This window comes from Chiloscyllium plagiosum, chromosome 2, assembly GCF_004010195.1.
Source record: "Chiloscyllium plagiosum isolate BGI_BamShark_2017 chromosome 2, ASM401019v2, whole genome shotgun sequence".
Lineage (NCBI taxonomy): Eukaryota > Metazoa > Chordata > Chondrichthyes > Orectolobiformes > Hemiscylliidae > Chiloscyllium > Chiloscyllium plagiosum.
Window position 1 is genome coordinate 24285517 of NC_057711.1, and position 23602 is coordinate 24309118.

The window sequence follows — 23602 nt, forward strand, 5'->3', positions numbered from 1 at the left end:
AATAACTCACGAAAATCCATTATTCAGCTTCCGTACCATTCACAATTGCCATACTGTAGCTGAGGCAAAGAACAGTCCTGTTTGTCTGCAGTTGTGTACGTGGATTTGGCATTAAGAAGTTGTTCAAAGTTTAATAACATAATCAGAAAAGAATCTTAGCCTGTGTATGCAATTTATTTTTAGTTTTGCTTTTGCAAGATCAGTGAGATCGCACAGTCCTTACCCTAAATAGATTTAAAATGAAAAAAATTTAGAATACATGCTTGTACAAACCTGTAGTTTAAAAGTTATTTCCTCCTTCATGGAACAGTATTAGTGTTTCTACATGTTTTACATAGAATTCCTACGGTGTAGAAGCAAGCCATTCGGCCCATCGAGTCCAGACCGAACCTCTGAACAGCATTCCACCCAGACACAACTCCCTACCACCACCACCACCTCCTCCCCACCCCAAAAAAAACCTATCCCTGTAATCTTATTTCCCATTGCTCATTCACCTAGTCCACACATTGCTGGACTCTCTGGGCAACTTAGCATGGCCAATCCACCTAACCTGCACATCTTTGGACTTACACAAAAATGTAATACGATATCTGGAGAAGAAGTGTGGCACTGGGGAAAGCACAGCAGGTCAGGCAGCATCTGAGGAGCAAGACGGTCAATGTTTCGGGCATAACCCTTCAGGACTGGAAGGAGGCTGAAAAATGAATTGGAGGAATGGTGTTCAGCTAGCGGAAAGGTAGGTGGGATGGTGATAGATAGGGGGAAGGAAGATTGACAGGTAGGTTAGTTCAGGTCAAGAGGGCATTGTTGAGTTAGTGGGTTGGCTGTGGGTTGGCTCTGGGACGGGATGTGGAGGGGAGATTTGGAAACTGGTGATTTCAGTGTCCTGAGGCAGTGGGTGAGGTGTTCCTCCTCCAGTTTGCAGGTGGCCTTGTTTGAAGGAGGCCCAGAATGGCCATGTCATTGGTGGAATGGGAGAGCAAGTTGAAATGGTTGGTCACCGGAAGGTGGGGTTGGTTGATGCATACAGACAAGAGATGTTCCCTGAACCACTCTGCGAGTTTGTGCTGCTTCTCTGCATTGCAGAGGAAACCACATTGAGAACACATGCAGTAACTGAGGTTTGAGGATATGCAAATAAATCTTTGCCGGATTTGTAATGGTCCTTTGCAGCCTGGGACAGAGGTGAGGGGGAGGTTTGGGCATAGCTTTTGCACCTCTTATGGCGGCAGGGATATGTGCCAGGTGTGGAGAGGGAGTTGGTGGGAAGTGTGGACCTAATATGGTCCCTTCATGAGTGAAATGCAAATAGGAGGGGGGAAGGAAATCTATTTTTGTTGATGGGTCTGACTGTAGGTGGCAAAATGGCAGAGGATGATGCACTGGATTTGGAGATTAGTGGGGTGGAATGTGAGGACCGGGGAGATTTTATCCTTGTGGTGGGGTTTCAAGGGCAGACGTGCAGGAAATGGAGAAGATGGAATTGAGGACATTGTTGATAACGGACTAGGGGAAATTGTGGTCCTGGAAACAGGAGCAGATATGGCAGAGGCGGAGGAATTGGGAGTAAGGGGGAGTGGGAGGAGGTGTAGTCAAGGTCCGATAGGAGTCGGTAGGTTTGAAGTCGTTTCAGTGTTAAGTCCGTCATTGGAGATGGGAAGGCCCAGGTAAGGGAGGGGGAGGTGTTTGAGATGGTCCAGGTGAACTTGAGGTCAGTGGAAGGTATTGAAGTGGATGAGCTGTTTACCCTACTCGTGGGTACAGTCATCGATGTATCAGAGGAAAAGGTGCCATTATCACTGTTGAAGAGGGACTGTTCCACATATCCTGTGAAGTGGCAGGCATTGCTGGGACCCATACGGCTACCCATAGCCACCCCTCTGGTTTGTAGGAGGTGGGAGGATTGAAAGAAGTTGTTTAGGGTGAGGACCAGTTCCATCAATCAAATGTGTGTGTCGGTGGAGGGGAACTGGGTGGGTTGGTGGGAGAGGAAGAAACTGAGGACGGATTTGAGATAAGTGGTGATGAGTTCAGTAGGATAGGAGCAGGCAGAGACAATCTGTTGACTGGGCCAGTCAGCTTTGTGGATTTTAGGTGAGCGTGCGGGATTGGGGAACCATGAGGTTGGAGGCTGAGGATGGGAGATCACTGAGGTGAGGAGATTGTGGATGGTTTTTGAGATGACGGTTTGGTGATGAGAAGTGAAGTCATGGTAAAGGGGCAGGTGGTGTCAGTGAGTTGGCATCTGGCCTTGGCGATGTAGAGGTTGGTGTGCCATACTACCACCATGCCTTTCCTGTCGGGCAGTTTGATGATGAGGTTGGGTTGGAAGGGAGGGAATGGAGTGCTGTGCTTTGTCCAGCACCACACTTTATTAACACTGACTACTCCAGTCTCTGGAGTCCTCACTATCTCCTTTCTGGAGAAGAATCTTATTTTAGCAAATGTTTCTTTATTAGCAGAAAACAGAGAAACGAGCAGTTGATCATCTAGCATTATCAATGCAGAAACGCTGCTGGAACGATTTAGTGATGTACCTTTAATTTGTGACAGAAGGAGGATATTCAGATCATTGAAGCAATGATGGCTCTCTGAGCAACAGAGACAAACCCACTCACCTGCTCTATTCTTACAGCCCCACGATTTTATTTCAATCAGTTGTCAATTCCATTTCCTTTCAAAATCATTTAACATCTCCACATCTACCACCTGTGTAGGCAACAAGTTCACAGTCAGTACTGCTTGCTCTCTTCATTCTTCCACCTCAGCCCTGTATCTCCTTTTCAAAATCTGACATCTGTAGCTGGCTTACCTCAATGTATTCTAATCTTCTAGACTTGTTTTAATTTTTCCCCTCATTCTTCTTTGTTCCAAAGAGAACAGCTCCAGCTTCACCAGCTTTGTAACCAAACTTTTTCATCCCTGAAATATCTGGTATATCCCCCTCTCCATCTTGTCGAGCACATGTGAGTTCTTACCCAAAAACTTTGTCTAGGAGCTGTAATGTACCCAAAATGGTGGATGAACTGAAATGATTTTCAAGCTCTTTATTGACAAGCTTATTAAAAGTTTTGAATAAAGTTCATAAACCAAATAGGGAAGACCTGAGACCGGTGTCAAGTCAGTGATCTTTTCAAGCAATGCTTTTCTTTCTCTCTATCTATCTCTCCTTTTCAGTTCAAAGACTCTGAACTTTACAGACCTGATTTAATGCTTGAACACAAAACTAGAGGCAGCTTATTTTTTTACTGTTGTAGACTTTTTGTCTCAGTCTTTGCAAATTTTTAAAATTTAAGGTGATACTGACCTTTATTCCTATTATAATCTGGTGCGAGGTTGTAATCCCACAGAGCAACTCATTTAAACCTTATGCAGCAGAACAAAAACATTCATCTTTCAAGATTATTATACATATTGAACAAAGTTTTCTGTTATCAATTAACAATAACAGTCCAGCTTTTTTTCCAGTTTAGATATCATGTCTTGAGCAAATTTAACAACAAACAACTTCCTGGTCATTGTCCCCTCAGGATTGTTGATTCCACATATAAGCATCTGTGAAAATCTGGACAAGAGAGAAAAGAAAAAGACCCCGAGCTTTAACTATAGGTTAATGAATCAAATGCTACAAAATTAAGTCAGGAAAACATTATCATGTTGGCAATTTTTTTTCTGCAATTTGCTCATTTATTAGAATGTAGATAAAGTTATTCTGTGGAGCTTTGGAAATCTTTGTTTTCCTGGTTTAACTTTCCACTAATCATAGAGAAAACAGTTTTCAAAGTGAATATAGTTTGTGTGGTGACCAGCTGTTTCTGAAGCTTGACATAATTTTGTTTCCAGTTCAACAATGTAGGGGTGAGCTTTCACCATTTGGTTCATTTTGTGTTTCTCTAATTATACATCTACAGACATTTCCTTTTGTGCATTTTGTAGTTGATTTGATCATTTGTGTTCTGTGTGGCACTACTGCTTTGGGATGAGTGATTTCAGCTTAAAATGTTTATTCCTGTCAGCAATGATCTGCTTTTATTATTTTTCTTTTCACAATTGAAGGGTGATTTCTCGAATTCCAAGAATATCAGTTCAGCTGCGACATGAGCCACCTGCCTTGACTAATGAAATGTATTGCTTAGCAGTCACTGTACAGTCACAGGAAGCGACCACTGCAAAAGAAATCAAGCTCACAGCAGGTTTAAAACCAGGTATGCAAATATGTAGATTTGATACACCAGGATTTCTTTTATAGGATTTATGTCTGTAATGGGATAAATTATCCGGAGTATTAATATACACATTGAATCAGAAGTGGTTGCACATTTAGCCAGTGTTATACAACTCCAGTGTAACAGCTGGAATTGACTCCTCATCCTGGACAGCGAAGTGTTTCTTTTCAGTTGTATAGAGTTGTTTCTTACAGCGTTCAGTCTTCGGGCTGTGTACATTTGAAGCAAAGTTAAATTCCATGTTAGAATGCCACCACCTGCTAGTTTCCCCCAAGCCACTTACCATCCTAAGTTTGAAATATACTGATACTCCCTTGCTGTCACCGGGTCAAAATCATGGAACACTCTCCCTGCCAGCACCTACAGCAAGTGGATTGCAGCAGCTGAAGAAGGTTCCTCTTCACCATCTTCTCAAGGGCAATTAGAAATGGGCAATAAACACTGATTCACCAATGATGCACTCATCCCCTGAATAAATGAAAGATTATTTCAATTTTGTCTGAAACTTGCTACTGTATTGTGTATGTATTTAAGCAATGGGCTGTGGAAATATGAAGCAATTTGCATAGAAAGAGAGGTAAACCGTCATGTGCTGGAAGAAGTACGGTGAAAATTATCAATGCACCTCATTCAAGCTGATCCATGACCATAAAGAAAACGTGAGAATTTATGATTAGATTAGATAGATGATTAGATTACTTACAGTGTGGAAACAGGCCCTTCGGCCCAACAAGTGCTGGAAGAAGTACGGTGAAAATTATCAATGCACCTCATTCAAGCTGATCCATGACCATAAAGAAAACGTGAGAATTTAGTTGTGGAATAAAGTCATTTTTATTTTGAGAAAAGCAATGGCAGGACTTTTTAAATTTAACATCCTCTGTATATGATTTCACTAAGAAATGCAGTTATAAACATAGTAGACTATTTGACCTGGCTGCTAATTCGTATCAAAGGTAAAAGAAACCTATATCTGGCACTTAACGTATGTCTTAAATATCTCATCACATATCATGAATGATTTTTGTTGATGTCTTTATTTAAGGTTAAGGTAAATAGGTTAATCAAGTGTGCATAAATAGGAAGAGGGCTCTTGTGGCTCAGTGATGATGTCCCTGCCTCTGTTAGAAGACTGCTGTTCAAGTTCTTACCTGTGTCGTAACATGTAACCAGGCTGAGTTTAAGAGGTAGCTATGTAAATAGGGAGCAGTAATATGCTGAGAGAGAGGAGTGAGAGAGGGGTCAGACTGAACAAATCAATACACTGTCTCCGCAGAGAAAATAATTGTATCTTGGTTTCACTCCCCAACTGGATTGGATTCTATAAATTTGGTGTAAGGAAATGTTAGAAGCTATTACTAAGACTTTATAACCTCGCACTTGGATAAGTTCCAGGTGATCAGGTAGAAACAACATGTTTTTATCAACGGGAAGTCATGTTTAACGAATTCCTTGGCGTTCTTTGAAGTAACTTGTGCTGCAGATGAAGGGGAAATGAGTGAATGTATTGTATTTAGATTTCCAGAACTTATTTGATAAGGTGCAACATCAAAGATTATTATGGGAAATAGAAGCTCATGCTGTAGGAGGTATCATATTGTCACAGATAGAAGATTGACTTGCAAACTGGAAGCAAAGATTAGAAATAAGTATAGCATTTAAAGTTCGAGTGGTGTGCCATCGGGGTTGGTCTGGTGTTTCAATTTTTTGTAATAAGTGATCTGGATGAAGGGATTGAAGGTATGGTAGCTAAATGTGATGATACAGTTTGGAAAGTGAGTTGTGAAGAGGAACCTACAAAGAGATACAGATGGATTAAGTGAGTGGAAAAGATATGACAAATGGAGTATGATGTGTAAACGTGTTAAATTGTTTGTTTTGGCAGAAAATTTAAAAACATATCAAAGAGATTGTAGAACTCAGATTCTCTCTGGGGGCCCTCGTGTATGAATCACAGAAGGTTTATATGCAAGTATGGCAAATAGTCAGGAATGATGATAGAATGTTATGGTTTATTGTGAGGGAAAATTGAATAGACAGTCAGGGGGTTATGCTTTAGTTATGCAAGAACATGGGAATTAGGAGCAGGAGTAGGCAATTCAACCCTTCAAGCCTGATCTGCCATTTAACATGATCAGGGCTGATCTTGTGCTGGTCTAAATTCCTCTTTCCTGCCTGCCTGCTCCTCATTGTCCTTTTATCCTGCTTTTCATCAGAAACATTTTTTATCTCTTGAATCTGTTGATTTATTCTACCTCCACTGCACTCTGGCAGTGAGTTTGACAGATTCACAGCTTCTGAAAGTAGTAGTTCCTCCTCATTCCAATTTTGAATGTCTTGTTCTTATTCAATATCTATGACCTCTTGTTTGAGACTGTCTCTCACTTGGATGATATGTTCAACGTAGACCTTATCAAACCCCCTTCAGCATTTTATATACCTCAATCAGATTTCTCCCCCCCCCCATTCTTCTGAACTCCAGCGAGTACAAATCTAAGCAATTCAACCACTTCTCATACAACAGCCCTTTCATTCCTGGAGTCAACTGGTGATTGTGGAAGTGTTTCCAGAGCCACCACATCCTCCAAGTAAGGAGACCAAGTCTGGACACACTACTCCAGGTATAGTCTCATCGACTCCTATATAACATTAATAATATTACTTTCATAATCCAGTCCTTTTGCAATAAAGGCTAGGATTCCATTTACTTCATTATATGCTGCACCTGCATACCCACTTTTTATGATTCATGCACAAAAACGTCTAGATCTCTCTGCGCTGACACACTTTGAATCTGCTTCCCAGTTAAACAATAATCAGTCTTTCTATTTTACGAGCCAAAATAGACACCCTCGCACTTAACCACATTAAACTCCATTTGCCTGGTTCTGGTTCATTCTCCTACCCTCTCAATATCCATCTGTAAACTCTTCTTCACTGCCTGCTTTCCCACCTATTTTAGTGTCATCCGTGAGCTTTGTTATGTTACACTCTGTCCCTGCTTGCAGATCATTCTTATAGCTTGTAAATAGTTGAGGTCCATGAACTGAAACCTATGGTACCACACTAGTTCGAGTTCACTTTCTGGAGAAAGACCCATTTTCCTGACAGCCTGCTTTCTATCAGTCAACCGATTCTCTATCCAAGTCAATTAACCTACTGGGATCTAACCTTCCAGATTAGTCTTTTAAGTAGCACCTGTCAAATGCCTCCTTGAAGTCAAGATATTCCACATCTACCAGATTCCTATTATCCATTTTGAAAGTTATATACTCAAAGAACTCCAAATTTGTCAGGAATAACCTGCCCTTCATGAAACTGCTGACACTAGTGATTTGAGCTTTGTTATTCCAAGTGTTCAGTTATCTCTCCTTTGACTCCAGCAACTTTCCCACTACAGAAGTTCATTGTTGGAAAAATCCATCTAGTTCACTAACCTCCTTTGGAGAAGGGAACTTCCATATTTATCTGGTCTGGCCTACGTGTGACTCGAGCCACAACAATGTAGTTGACTCTTAACTGCCCTTTAGACAATTAGTGATGAGTAATAAATGCTGCCTAGATAATGGTGTCTACATCCTGTGAATGAATTTTTAAAAATATTAAGGTCAAGTGAACTGGTCGAAGGTTTTCCACTTTTTGCTATCTCCTTTTTTGAATAGGGGTGTCAAAGGGGCAGCACGGTGGCTCAATGGTTAGCACTGCTGCCTCACAGCACCAGGAATCCAGGTTTGATTCTGGCCTCTGGCCACTGTCTGTGTGGAGTTTGCACATTCTCCCCATGTCTGCACGGGTTTCCTCTGGGTGCTCTGGTTTCCTCCCACAGTCTAAAGGTGTGCAGGTCAGGTGAATTGGCCATTCTAAATTGCCCATAGTGCTAGCTGCATTAGTCAGAGGGAAATGGGTCTCGGTGGATTAATCTTCGAAGGGTTGGTGAGGACTTGATGAGCCAAAGGGCCTGTTCCCACACTGTAGGGAATCTAATCTAATCTTAGCATGTTTCCAATTCATTGGTATCTTTCCAGAAACCAGGGAATTTTGGAAAATCATCACTATTGCATCTATTGTCTCTGTTGCCACCTCCTTTCATACTCTTGGGTGCAAGCCATCGGGCGCTGGGGACTTAGTTACCTTTAATCCCATCAGTTTACTATAACTAGGGAGAAATAATTAAGTAATTTCACTAAGTTCCTTTGTATTAACTGCAGTTTTAGGGAAAAATAATATTTGTTTTTCACTGTGAAAACAGACAAAATATTGATTTAGTGCCTCTAATTTCAAAGTTTGCCATCATTACTTCACCATTTTTGACTTCTAAAGATCAACATTTACTTTGACTGTTTTCCTTTTTAACTTATAGAAGCTTTTGGTATCCGTGCTTGTGATTTCTGCTAGTTTCCTTTCATTGGTCATCTTGGCTCTTGTGATCTCGTTTCTGGTAACCCTTTGCTGATGTTTAAAGTTCTCCCCATCCTCCAGATTGCCACTAACGTTTGCAGTATGATAAACTGTAGCTTTACTTTTATCTTTAACTTCCTTGTTAAGCCATGGATGATTTTTCACTTTTTTACAATTCCTCTTCCCCTCCGGGATGTACTTTAATTAGTTATTGAGTATTTCCCTAAGAATTTACCACTGTTCTTGAACTGTCTTGCCCTTTAATATATTTGCCCAGTCAACTTGGGCCAACCCCTTGCTCAGGACTGTTTAATTACCTTTGTCGAATGCTATAACACTCGCATGCAACTGTCTTCACTCTTTCAATGTGAAATCGAAATTCTAGCATTTTGTGGTCACTTCTTCCAAGAGGATCCTTAACTGCAAGATCATTTATCTATTCTTCCTCAATACCAAGTCTAAAGCAGCTAGTTCTCTAGATGGCTCCATGCACTCTATGAAACTTTCTTCGAGGTTACCCTTGCCCAGCTGGTTGATCCAATCAATACGCATGTTCAAATCAGCCATAATTATATTGTACCCTTCTCACAAAGCCTCATTATTTCTTGGTTTATAATATGCCCTACTTCGGAAATATCATTTGGAGCCTGTAAATTACCCTACCAAGGGGTTTCTACCCTTGCTTTTTATTTCCATTCAGACTGATTCAACATTTTTGACCCCTAATACCAGTATCATTTCTTAATACAGCCTTAAATCATCCTTAACCAATAAAGTACTGCACGTCCTGCTCCTTCTTGTCTACCCTTTCGGAATATTGAATACCCTTGGATATTTAACTCCCAGTCCTGAATTTCCTATAATCACTTTTCAATAATCCCCACAGTTTGTACCCATTTGTCTCTCTTTGTGCCATCAGCTCATCAACTTTATTCTGAACACTGCGTGCATTTCGGTATAAAGTTTTTAAATAAGTTTTACTGCTTTGTCTTTCTCTTCTAATTTTTTTGTGCATTGTACTTTCCACGCTCTCCATCCTTATTTATTAATCCCAGGTAGCACTGAGCCTCACCTCTATCATTTACTCCAACTTTCAACTCCTATTTTGATCATTTGATTCATTCCCTCACCTTGGTTGTTGGATTGGCTCTTCCTGTTTATCCTATTAACCCATATCTTCTGTTTTGGTTCCCAACCCCCTGCCTGAGACCACCAAAAACAGGGCATTGGTGAGACTACTTTGGGAGTACTGTATACAATACTGGTCACTACTTAAGAAAAGATCTTAATGAGTTGGAAGCAGTTCAGTGTGTTATGAGTCTAATACCTGGAAGGTGTGAATTACTTAATGAAGAAAGGCTAGACAAATTAGGCCAGTATCTTGTGGAGTTTAGAAGGTTCGGAGGAGATTTAATGAAATATGCAAAAGATATTGATGTTGAAAGGATGCTGCTGCTTGTGTGCAAATCTATACGGGGGGGCATAGTTTAAATATAAGGGACACCCATTTAAAACAGCTGAGGAAACATATTTTTTCTTTTGAGGGTTGAGTCTTTGGAATACCTTGCCTGAAAAGGCAGTGGATGCAAATTCCTTAAAAAATTTCAAGGCAGAGTTAAATAGATACTTGATCATCAAGGGGCTGAAAGATCATTGAGGATATGCGGGAATGTAGAGTTGAGGTTAAAATCATATCAGCCATGATTTTATTGAATGGCAGAGCAGACCTCAAAGACTGAGAGGTCTTGTTCCTTATTTGTAATCCTTTTCTGAATCAAAGCAACATATGTGTAACACTTGCTCCTATTCTTGTCCTCTGCTGTCTTTTGTATGTTAAGGGGCACAAACATATTAGATTAGATTAGATTACAGTGTGGAAACAGGCCCTTCGGCCCAACAAGTCCATACCGACACGCCGAAGCGCAACCCACCCATACCCCTACATTTACCCCTTACCTAACACTACGGGCAATTTAGTATGGCCAATTCACCTGACCCTGCACACCTTTGGACTGTGGGAGGAAACCGGAGCACCCGGAGGAAACCCACGCAGACACGGGGAGAACGTGCAAACTCCACACAGTCAGTCACCTGAGGCGGGAATTGAACCCGGGTCTCTGGGCTGTGAGGCAGCAGTGCTAACCACTGTGCCACCGTGCCGCCCAATATATTCAATAGCTATAAATATCTATGGCCCTCAACTGCCTTAGAACTTGCTGAGGATGCGGTTGCATAGCGATAATGTCACTGGGCTCGTAATCCAGAACTCCAGATCAATGTTCTGGTAACTTGAGTAGCGTTCCCTCTAATTTTGTTACTGAGTGTGTGGGTCTTTGGGGCTAGTGAGGTAATGACCTCCAGAGCCCAGAAGTCAATGCTGAGATCGGTGTGCTAATGCCAATCGAATTCAGCTTAAGGGGCATATCCAATCCTACCTTGGCAGCTGATGTAATTTGAATTCAACGGAAATGAGAAATGATGAGCTAGCCTATTTGCAGCTGTGTAACCACTTTTGCTTGTTGTAAAAACCAATCTGATTCACTAATGTCCTTTCAGAAAATCTAAAGGGAAATCGGCCATCTTTACATAGTCTGGCTTGCATATGACTTGAGACCTCGAGCATTGTGGATAACGCATTAGTACCCTCTAGGCAATTGGGGATATGCAATTGGCTTAGCCAGCAACTTCCAAATCCCTTTGAATTTTTAAAGAACTTGTAATTTTAGTCCTGTATCTAAAAGTGCTAAGTTATTTGCTTTCTGTAACAAACTTTTGCTGAGCTGTAATGGACATGGGTTTTTGTGAACAAACATTGAAAATTGGTTTCTAAACCATTTCCAGGCCAAGATGCCAACCTCACGCAAACAACCCACGTCACCCTTGATGGTACTGAGATGTGCGATGATTCTCATCCTGCATTGCTTCCTGATATTCCCATTGGAGACTTGCACCCAGGCGAAATGGTAAAGTCCCTTTTAATGGGCCTATATGAAAAGTTTAGATCACACTTGGAGAAAGGTGGACCTGTTTAACAATGTATATTCCAGATGAAGAGCCCTTTCCATCAAGTATCTGTATTTGAGAAATTTTGCTTCCAACTATTTTAGTGATTGTGGGTACTGCGCCTGTCATTTCTTTGTATGTACTGTGACAGGTAAAGTTTCCAGCTCAGTTCATGCTCTCCAAAAATGATCCTTTCAATCTCAGCTATTACTGGCTTCAGTAATAAAAATGTATTTTTTTTTAAAAAGAAAATTATGAACTTTTATTCCCTCTTGTGATCAGTGTTTGCATTGTTAATTTTTCTTTGCCAGAATTTCGGCTTCACCTTGACATTTAGTTCCTCAGCAGATGTTCAGCAAGTTGCAGAAGAGCATCAACCAGTGTTCCTGAGCCATTACCTTTTCTTGCTTTTCCTCCTTTTTTTTTCCTCATTCACTATTGTCTAATTTTTTCCAGCTCCCTTCAAATGCTCTGAAAAGCAATAGCCTCACGGACTTATGTAGGCTTTGTTTCTTGCAATGCTCAGCACACAGGCAAAGCATGTAAACTAGTGTTCTCTGGAATTATGAAAATATGTGCTGAACTTATTTGGTTAAAAACCTTATTTTGCCGCCTTCCTTAATGTTACATTTATAAAAGATTGATCTTGTACACTAAGGCAACTTGTCTTGCCACTTGTAAATTATATTGAGCATGAATATCTTGACTTTTTCTCTCCAATGATGTCATCACTCTGACCTTGGCACCTTTGGAGACATTTTTATTTCTTCCTACTCAGCATCTACAGATCCCAAAGTATACTACCCGATTCATTGTCTTCAGGAATACTCCGTGCATTTTTCTCGGTGGTCAGTCTTGATCTCCAAATGTTGTGTAGCAAATCGTTTAGTTTTTAATTTCTATGCTATTCCTTCAGCCTTCTCATTTTAATGCACCCACAATAACCTAAGAGCACTTAGTATGTTCAGCTGTTTTAACTGGTCAGAATTCTTGCAGTGCTTTCAGATTAACCATTTGAGTGTAACCATTTTAGTAGAAATTAATATACCTGAGATTCTGGGAAGTTCATTTCTAAATATTTGAACACATTTTATTGAACTGTCTTGCATTCAAAGTTGGGTATTGTTAAAAAGCACCCAAATCTATATGTCATGAGCAAAATGCATTTTTTTTAGCCATGTGGTAAGTTTGAGTTTTGCTGAGGAATTTAGCTGAAGCTTGATGTGTGGAAGAGAATACAAGAGATGAACAGTGCATGGTGATTAGTTGTCAAATTGACCCTGGTTGATTGATGGATAACTGTAATGTTTTGTTTAAATTTAAACCAGGCCTATTGACTCCAGTTAAGGCATTGCTCTAAGGAATGAACCAGCAAATGGTTGGTGTCTATTTTGTTGAGTAGGAAGAGGCATAATGTGTATATTTGTGTTCTTCATGTTTGCACAAAGCAGCGTATTGCTTATTTAATATGTGCATCCTGAAAGTTACATATAGTCACTAAATTGACAGTCCAAGTGGCAATCTTTAGTCGGTTGGACAGTATAATTCATAGCACACAAGATTATGTAACAATTATTATCCAATTATGAAATTACATCTAATGTTGAACAGTCTTTTGAGTTTTGCAAGCATAAGCTTGTTGGACACAGCACCTTTCCTGTTGTCAATAGCCAAAGGAAATTGCTGCTTGATATAATCCACCAATCTTTGAGACATACTTAGCGTGGCACTATCAAAGAGATTCTTAGTCCACGTTTGTTTGATAGGCAGATCTCTTTAGGTTAATTGCTTCTGTTTGAACATCACACATGTTGCTACTGCATAGTAGTTAGCTTCACCTGTTCTCCAAGGTTTTGCGATACCTTGCCCTTCCAAGTAATCTGTGGTAAACTCTGCATTTGTTCGGGACTGAAAATGGCCAGATTAGGTCCATTCATGAGTTTGCGATATAAAAAGTGACAAATGAGGGAAGCTATTGTCCTGACATATGGCTTACATTTACCTTATTTCAGCATCCATTTTTTATTCTTATTGGTGATTGAATTTTGATAATTATCTACTGCTTCAGATTATTTTAAGAAAAATGGAAGAAATCTAACTTCCAGAAGTATAAATTGTCAGGTATGTGACAGTACCAGATTTTGTTTTCTTCACTGCATAGCAGCTTTACACTGGAAAGAAAAATAGAAATTGCTGGAAAAGTTTGCAGGTCTGGCAGCAGCTGTGGAGAGAAATCAGTTAATGTTTCTGGTCGAGTAACTGTTCCTCAGAACTTCAGTCTGACTTGCTGAGTTTGTCAGCGATTTCTATTTTGTTTCTGATTTACAGCATCCGCAGGTCTCAGTTTTACGCTGGGGTTGTGTTGATGAACAGCTGTCATAGTAAATTTTATTACCCGCTCTCAAAGCCTTTAACAAATTGTGGCATGCAGATGTTCATTTTTAAATAACATTGGTTACTACATAATTTTTTTTGACATTTAATATTTTTTATAGGTGGAAAAAGCACTGCACATCCGATGTGGACAAGTTGGTTCAAGAATATTTTTGGTTCACGTTTCTTATGTTGTTACTACCATTGTTGAGGGCAAAGAAATTGTTTGCAAATGCCATAAGGTTGGTGACGGTTTCCTCCATATTATTTTTCCAGTATCCTTGGTGTAAGATAAGGTGAAGAATGTAAAATATATTTTTAACGTATGCATTGTTTGACTTTGGGTTCAAACTTCATTCTGAAGAGGTGAATAAAAATTGCAATCTGTCCTCAGGTGGCCCCAGAAGATCCCGTGATACCACTTTGAAAAAGATCAGTCTTTTCTGCTGTTGCTGTATTCTATACAATAGTTATTCATCAACCAACATCACTAATATAAATTATTTAGGTCATTACCTCATTGCTTTTAATAACTCTTTGAGTATATGTTGGCTGCCCAATTTCTTCTAAGACAGCAGTAAGTTTGCTTCACATGTTTTAGCATGCTGGAGGTTGCAAAAGATGCTATAAATGCAAAACTGTCTTTCTTTATACCCTTGTAATGATGTTTGCAATTTAAAACTTAGCTTTTGAAAAATCAAGTAACCTTATCAAAGAGCACAAATACTTGACTACTTACAATATTTAGAATTGTTGAGGTTGCCTGCCTGGGGATTTCATAAGCATTGTAAGTCACAACCAACTGTTTAGATATACGTTTTTGTTAAAAGTATTCTAAGTAGATTTTTCTTTTATTTTTAAAGAAAAAGGTACTTTTATTTTAGTGCACCTAATAACCAAAGAGATAAGAAATTACAAATTTGAGCAGGAGTAGCCCCATTTAGTCTTTTGAGCTGACTGACCTGTTTGTGGCTTCAACACCATATTCCTGCCTATCCTCTACCAAAGTAAAGAATGTGATAATATGATAACACATGTTCCATGTCAAAAATGTGGATGAATTATTTCATGTTTACATAATTAGCCCAACTGCAAAAATTCTATTTCATGGAATGACGCAATTTGATGTGTTCTTGAAGAGAATAGTAGGGGAAAATTGGACGTGCCAGTCAAAAAGCTGGTGCAGGTTTGATAGGCCACGTAGCCTCCTTCTAAACTTGAAAGAGTCTAGATTTGCTTTGTAAATGTTTGGCTCCAGTACTGCAAAGTTATTGAAGTTTCCTTTGCCTTTAGGATGAGACCATCACTATTGAAACAGTTGTGCCATTTGATGTTACTGCGAAGTTTGTTTCCACAAAGGTAAGTACAAGAGCAAATTTTATTGTTTGATTTCTATGGTTTTACTTTAATCTGAAGATTTCCAAAGGCAGTTCTATTGAAACTATACTAGGTGAACATTAGTAGCTGGGTAAGGTCCTAGAAGGTGTTGCTGAACAAAGAGACCTTGGATTGCAGGTTCATAGCTCCTTGAAAGTGGAGTCGCAGGTAGATAGGATTGTGAAGAAGGCGTTTGGTATGCTTTCTTTTATTGGTCAGAGTATTGAGTACAGGAGTTGGGAGGTCATTTTTCAGTTGTACAGGTAATTAGTTAGGCCACTGTTGCAATATTACGTGCACTTCTGGTCTCCTTCCTATCAGAAAGATGTTGTGAAACTTGAAAGAGTTCAGAAAAGATTTACAAGGATGTTGCCAGGGTTGGAGGATTTGAGCTATAGGGAGAGGTTTATTAGGCTGGGGCTGTTTTTCCTGGAGCGTCGGAGGCTGAGGGGTGACCTTATGGAGGTTTACAAAATTGAGGGGCATGTATGGGGTAAATAGGCAAAGTCTTTTCCCTGGGGTCGGGGAGTCCAGAACTAGAGGACATAGGTTTAGGGTGACAGAGGAAAGATATAAAAGAGATCCAAGGGGCAAATCTTTCACAGAGGGTGGTACGTGTATGGAATGAGCTGAGGAAGTGGTGGAGGCTGGTACAATTGCAACATTTAAGAGGTATTTGGATGGGTATATGAATAGGAAGGGTTTTGGAGGGTATGGTCTGTGTGCTGGCAGGTGGGACTAAGTTGGGTTGGGATATCTGGTCGGCATGGACGGGTTGGACCGAAGGGTCTGTTTCCATGCTGTACATCTCTATGACTGTATTTATATCTCTGGTATCTATGTTGCCATTTTCTATTGTTGCTGGTTGCTTAGTTTTCATTGAAGAAAGCCATTTTGTAAAATAGATAGTGATATATTTTCCAGCTGCTTCACATTTTGGCATCTAGAACCAATTCTGATGATCTCATGTGTTCAGTGGCTGCGCTAGAGGCCTCCGTTTTCCCAGTTATCAAAACAAAAATAGCCATGCTGGGAAAAGCAGTGTGAGAACAGAGACTTTTTTCCCCCACCCTCCACTCTTCAAAGCATTTGTTCATTCTGCACGTTCTAAGCTTCATCCAGTACCAAACCCAATTGGTTCTATTTTTGTGAATCATGTTGGGAAGTGTCCATAAGCTTCACAACTGGGCTCATCACAACTGATGCTCTTCCTGCTTGGTATCTACAGTTAAATGTCGAGTAGCCGTTATAGATGAACAGAAATGAGAGCTCTGCCAATATTCCCTCCCTAACCCAGGATCGCTGAAACTCAGGCTGAGATGAGCTAACTTGGCACAGAGTGTAGATCAGTCCTCGATCTGGATTTTGTGTGAATCTGCTGTTCACAAGATAAACCAACTGACTTATCAAAGTTTCTTGGGACTATTAACTTTTGCCCTGTTAGGTGAGGTACCCCATATATTTTAAGGATACTATCACAAACCGCATCAGTAACTCTTTCAGATAAAAGAGGAATACCTTCATCCAATTAAAAGCAAAGTACTGCAAAGACGGTTGAAATCTGAAATAAAAAAAAAATGCTGGAGAATTTCAGGTCTCGCAGTATTAGTGGAATAATCCTCGTCACTTGTTGACCTTTATTCCTTGGATCAGTTCCATCAAATGGCACTTTATCAACAAAAAAAGATTTTTAATATTAATGATTGTTGTTGCCTCCAGGATCCAAGTGTTACACAATGCAATTGAATACCGTGGTGGAAAGTGTGATGTACGTAGTTGGTGTTGCATGCTGTTCCCTTTGAGAGCAGGTCAGGTGACTCTGAGCAGAAGCTTTGGGTCATTTTAGTAGCTGTAAAAACATAGAACAAATCGTTCCTGGTTACTGTACTACAGGCCTACCTTGTCTTTTTATAATTTATAAATTGAACACAAGCAGAAAAAAATTGGAAAACCAGTTGGTCAGACAGCAGTTATTGAGAGAGTAACTTAAGTAACATTTCTGGTCAAGCTGGAGCTGAAATGATTGGTTATCAACTCAAATCTTAGCTCCTTTTTTTTTTCTCTTTGCCGCAGCTCTTTGACCTGTTTATCTTTTTCACAAGTATTTTGTTTCAGATTTCCAGCATTTACAGTAATTTATTTTCATAATGTATCATAGTGATTGAATTTTGGACCCATTGCGACCGTTATTCGCTCTGAATTTGAGCTGGGTTATATCGAATGAATGCTCAAAGCTGCTTCACAACTTTTTGTGAGTTGATGGCAGTTTTCTGTTGCACATTTATCTTCCCTTAGGATTGGATCTGAACACCACAAATATTAGGTTAAACTGTGAGAGATGGAAATAGTCTAATTGTTAGTTTGAAATTCAGCCTGCATATCAGTATTGAATTAACTGCATAAATTAATAATCTGTAACTGGTAAACACTGATTTAAAGTAGGTTACTGAAATGTGCCAAATCCAAATCTTGGCCTCGAAAACATATCATTGACAACTTTCTGGATACAAAATATTTAATTTTATCAATAATGGTTTTGTAAAAATTGTTCGAGATAAAGTATTACTGGAGATCATCATTCAAATTCTAAATAGAATAACAAAATTATTTGTTCTATGCTTGTTAAAAGACCATTCCACCTCTTCAATCTTAAGCTTTATGCATTTTTTAAATTGTGGGTGGTTGAATGATTGTTATTCAACAAGAGTTTTCAATTAGTTTCTTGATACATTTTAATATTGTTGTCTGGCAGTATGCTGACTTTTTTTAAATAAAACATGTTTTTCCAGTTTGAACACATGGACTGGGTGTTTGCGGATATTCCATTTCTTTTAATGATGGACATCCTGAGTGCTTCTCCATGGTCACTCACTATAGTAACCAGCAAACTGGAACTTGCACCTTCCATGACTGCTGTTGATCAGATGGAGTCGCAGCTGGCTCAAGGTATAACTGTCTTAATGGGTAAAGGTTTTTTCGTTTAATCTTATTTATTTATGGATGTAATGCATTCTTCATTTTAACACTGTATACCACAGCCATATGCTCTGTTTGAGCATGACAATGATGTCCTCTAACACTGTTGTGGTTTTCGAAGAGTAATTGTTCACTTGAGGCTTCACTTGTGGGTTCCACAAGGATGCTAGCTAGTTCACTATAGGTTAATGTGCAATTACTTAGTGTGGAAACAGGCCCTTCGGCCCAACAAGTCCACACCGACAAGCCGAAGCGCAACCCACCCAGACCCATTCCCCTACATTTACCCCTTCACCTAACACTGAGTAATTTAGCATGGCCAATTCACCTAACCTGCACATTTTTGAACTGTGGGAGGAAACCGGAGCACCCGAAGGAAATCCACGCAGACCCGGGGAGAATAATTTTCTATGCATGCTTGTAAATCTCCAAATACTTGCAACAAAATCTTTGAGCAATCTTTGTCATTCAAAATGGATGACATTCACTGCTTGGCATCTCTTCTGATATTTGAAGGTCCTTTGGAGCAACATTTTTAGAAGTCTATTCATTGCCTCAGGGGTCTATGTCAACGTTTAAAGTGTAGCTGGTCAGCAGCAATTCAACTATGATTATACTATGTCACATTTTTCTCTGTAAAGCAAAGAATTGTTGTTTTTGTTTTAAATTCATTCATGGGATGAGGGCATCACTGGCTAAGCTATCATTTACTGCCCATTCTAATTGCCCAGAGGGCAGTTAAGTCAACCACATTGCTGTGGGTCTGGAGTCACATGTAACCAGACCAGGTGAGAATGGCAGTATCCTCCTCTGTGGAATTCCTGAAGAAGGGCTTATGCCTGAAACGTCGATTCTCCTGCTCCTTTGATGCTGCCTGACCTGCTGCGCTTTTCCAGCAACGCATTTTTAAGCTCTGATCTCCAGCATCTGCAGTCCTCACTTTCTCCTAGTATCCTTCCCTAAAGGACTTTAGTGAACCAGATGGTTTTTCTGACAATTGACAACAGTTTCATGGTCATCATTGGACCTTTAATTCCAGATTTAAAAAAAAAAATGGAATTCAAATTCCACCATCCGCCATGGCAGGATTCAAACCCAGGTCCCCAGAACATTACCTGGGTCTCTGGATTAACAGTGCAGCAATAATACCACTAGGCTATCACTTCCCTTGAGGGAGGTTATGTTACATGCATGCCTGCAGAAGAAAAACAGATGGGGAGAGGTGAGGGTTGGGGGAAAGTGAGAAAAAGAGATGACGCACTGAAAATGGGGCTTTTCCTAAAAAAAAGTGTTCAAGCTAAAGCTTTATTTTTGCTTGCTATAAAATGATTGGCTAATACTCAATATTTCAATCTCAATCAATGATATATGTAAAATACCACGAATTCAATTGTGATTTGTCTTCCTGTAATTGCTCAGCTTTTGAAATCTATTTTTTCTCAGTGGTTTTACAGACAGGAGAGTGTGCCAGTGAGTGCTTCTGCTTGCAGTGTCCACCAGCACCTACAAACCACAGTGGAGTTGCCTCGGGTCGTTATATAATCTCCTGGAAAAGGCATAGTATCTTTTTTTTGCCATATAAAAATGGAGAGTTTGGCTCTATCAACGGAAGACTGTTTTGCTTTAGTGATAATGCAAATTTAAAATGCCACTCAGCTTCTAGATAGGCATGGCCTTGGAGCAGAAATCTAACCTTTTTCTAAGTTTTTGTTCTCGTTGCAAATGAAAACAGAAAACCAGTGTTTTTCAGCATTTACTTGTGGTATGTTCTGTTGATAGGACGTCTGCTGCTAAAAGCATACCTGTTGTCAACACAGTGATAACGTTACCCCATGTGATTGTGGACACAATTCCGGTCTTTGTTCATGCAGGTGAACTAATTTATACAACTATTCATTATATGCACACAACCTCTCATTTAAAAATTTTGAGAACTGAGTGTAGAATGCAACACCAATGACAACCTGCGGGAGTTCCTAATCAACAATACATTTTAAGTCTTGTATAATATCTAAAGGAAAAAGTAAGGAAGCACTATTTATATCTAAAATATACCCTTACTCAGTGCCTAAATCATAGCCATTGAGTAATTCTGATTCTTAATTCATTCAAACAAAATGCTTGGCATGACAAAGATCGTAACAATTACAGTATTTTAAGTGTAGAAATTTTCTAATGGTCAGGGAGGGGATATTTAAAAACCTGTCACTTGATAGTTCAGTTACTAATTAAGATTGTTACATAGATCTCATCCAATTAATATGTGCATGTGTCTATAGCTGTCTGCATTAAATTTTGTGTATATAAATATGCAGTTGTCCTACTTTAATGGAGGTGATGCAGCAGTTGAACTAAATTTGCAACTATGTCACTAGCTTGCTTTTCTTTCTTTGAAAGAGCTCCCATCGTTTGGTAGAGTTCGCGAATCACTACCAGTCAAATATTGGTTGCAAAACAGAACCAAATTAGTGCAGGATGTGGAGATTTTTGTGGAGCCCAATGATGCATTTATGTTTTCTGGTCTTAAGCAGGTACTGTTTTTGAATCTGTCAATATATTTTAAGTGGGTAGATAAGTCTAAAGATTTTTAAGGGTGGAAGAATTGAGCAACAATAAAGGTATTTGTTGTTCCAGAAAAGTAATTGTTTTTTGTCTCAGCCCTCCAGAAGTTGCATTTTTAAAATTTAATTATTTTTGCATTCTTTCCAAGGTTCGATTACGAATTCTGCCTGACACTGAACAAGAGTTATTGTACAACTTCTATCCACTCATGGCTGGTTACCAGCGACTGCCAGGTCTTAGCATAAGCTTATCACGGTTTCCTGCTATCTCCAATGATCTATTGCGCAGATTTCTTCCCACACACATTTTTGTAAAGGTACACTGACTAAACACTTGAATTTTGTTTCACTTCAGTCACATGAAGGTTTATTCACATGTGTTCCATGAGTACAAGGAAAGTTTATTCTAGTTTTACCCAAAAGCTGTTGATATAACTTTTCGGTTTTGATTTCATTTTAGCCACAGGGTCGGCAAGCAAATGAAGTAATTGTTGTAGCTGCTTGACGGAGAAGCGCTCGTGTGAAATAAAAATCAAGTGGTCAAAACTCGGAAACAAATGGACACTTATTCACGGATGTATAAAATGACCTGGCTATTTGGACTGAAGCTGCAGCATTTACAACAGTCAAATATTTTACAAACTGCTTGGACATATGTTTGCTTGCAAGTCTCCAGGGAGGCATAAAAGCTTAACATTTCTAGTTGTTGAAATTAGTGTTTTGTAAACAAGAATAGATTGATAATGCACTAAGAATTATTTGCAAACGTTGTTACATGATTTCATTATGAACTTTGATTTGTTAAAGTCCAAAGTGATATGATCTTTGTGTTTGGAATATTTGCTACTGTAAATTTTCAACTGTAATATGCAGCTTTTATGGTGTTTGAGAAGTACTGCTGGAAAATATTTCAGTAAATCATCTACAAGTGCAATCTATGTGCGCAGGTTATTTGATTGTTGCACTGTTAACTAAGAGGAGAAAGTGAGGACTGCAGATGCTGGAGATCAGAGCTGAAAATGTGTTGCTGGAAAAGAGCAGCAGGTCAGGCAGCATCCAAGGAACAGGAGAATCGACGTTTCGGGACGTTTCAGGAAGAAGGGCTTATGCCCGAAATGTCAATTCTCCTGTTCCTTGGATGCTGCCTGACCTGCTGCGCTTTTCCAGCAACACATTTTCAGCACTGTTAACTAAATCTAGATTGTGAATGAGGCAAAATTTGCATGTAACTGCTCACCTGATGAGAAGTTGCACAAAGTATCTAGAATGTCTGATTCAGAAACTATGATGTGCCTTTAAAATTTAATTATGGAACTTCAAGAATTAAACTTAATTCCATATGTGAAACATCTCAGCCACCAGTGACATAAATGAGGGCCAGATTTGGACCAAATCAAGATTGGATAAGGACCTTGGGAAGTCAGGAGTGGCTGGGGAATGATGTTCAGGGACAGTGTATCAGTGTGTTGACAACTGTCCCCCACTTGGTTGCTCTCTTGTCTCTCTATCACAGGGTTCTAGGACATGCACAGAAACATCAAAGCTGACATTCTGTGCAGTGTCTTTCCCTTAGGCATCTGTTGATGAAATTGCGGGGGTATCCATTTTTGGCAAATACATTGTAGAGGTGTTCTTCCTCTTTTTGCAGTTCAGCTGAGCTGCAGGGTGTTGTGGCCCTTTTGAACAGTGTCTTGATGCAACTTCTTTTGTGTGTGTGTTTGGGTGGTTGCTTTCGTAGTTCAGGATTTGGTCAGTGTGTGTGGCTTTCCTGTATACCTTTGTGGTGAATTCTCCGTTCGGTGTTCTCTGTACCATCACGTCTAAGAATGGGAGTTAGTTGTCTTTTTCTTCCTCTAGTGAATCTGATTCCTGCGAGTGTGGCGTTGATCATCCGGTGTGTGTTTTCTATTTCTGTGTTTTTAATTATTACAAAGGTGTCATCCACATATCTGACCCAGAGTTTGGGTTGAATTTGTGGTAAGACTTTGTTCTAATCTTTGCATTAGAGCTTCTGCTGAGAGTCCAGAGATGGGTGAGCCCATGGGTGTGCCGTTGACTTGTTCATATATTTGGTTGTTGAATGTGAAATGTGTTGTGAGGCCCAGGTCCAGTAGTTTGAGTATGCAGTCTTTGTTGATAGGTTCCCCATCTTGTTGTCTGTTCTGTATGTCCAGCAGGTTGGTTATTGTTTTTCTGGCTAGGGTTTTGTCGATATAGGTGAACAGTGGATGAATGAGACCATAGTTTCTTCCTTGTCGGTGTATATTTCTGATGTCCATGAATTCCTATGTTGACTGTATAGATTTTCTGGATCCGCTGATCAGGTGTTTCAGTTTCTGTTGTAGTTCTTTAGCCAGTTTGTGAGCAAAACCAACGTAGTGTACAAAATCCAGGACTGCACAAAACACTACATAGGACAAACAGGGAGACAGCTAACAATCCGTATCCATGAACACCAACTAGCCACGAAACGACACGACCAGCTATCCTTAGTAGCCACACACACAGATGACAAGCAACATGAGTTTGACTGGGACAACACTACTATTATAGGACAACACCTTCCACCCCGCCAAGGAATTCCTAGTGGCATAGCACTCATCCACCGATTCTATCAACAAACACATCGACCTGGACCCAATATACCGACCACTGCAACGGACAGCTGGAACTGACAACCGGAAG

At 39.8% G+C, this 23602-nt stretch overlaps 1 protein-coding gene across 3 annotated transcripts in view; it reads left to right on the forward strand.

Moving 5' to 3' along the window:
* trappc11 (trafficking protein particle complex subunit 11) overlaps nucleotides 1–21851 on the forward strand; it is a 68496-nt gene extending 46645 nt beyond the window's left edge. For all 3 annotated transcript variants that reach the window (XM_043705315.1, XM_043705329.1, XM_043705319.1), the window contains exons 21-30: nucleotides 4060–4208; nucleotides 11469–11590; nucleotides 14126–14245; nucleotides 15297–15362; nucleotides 18170–18326; nucleotides 19800–19911; nucleotides 20136–20227; nucleotides 20754–20887; nucleotides 21067–21234; nucleotides 21378–21851. In XM_043705315.1, coding sequence (XP_043561250.1) covers nucleotides 4060–4208; nucleotides 11469–11590; nucleotides 14126–14245; nucleotides 15297–15362; nucleotides 18170–18326; nucleotides 19800–19911; nucleotides 20136–20227; nucleotides 20754–20887; nucleotides 21067–21234; nucleotides 21378–21422 — 1165 coding nt within the window. In that variant the 3' untranslated portion in view covers nucleotides 21423–21851. The remainder of the gene's footprint in view (nucleotides 1–4059; nucleotides 4209–11468; nucleotides 11591–14125; nucleotides 14246–15296; nucleotides 15363–18169; nucleotides 18327–19799; nucleotides 19912–20135; nucleotides 20228–20753; nucleotides 20888–21066; nucleotides 21235–21377) is intronic.
* Nucleotides 21852–23602: the final 1751 nt, after the last annotated feature.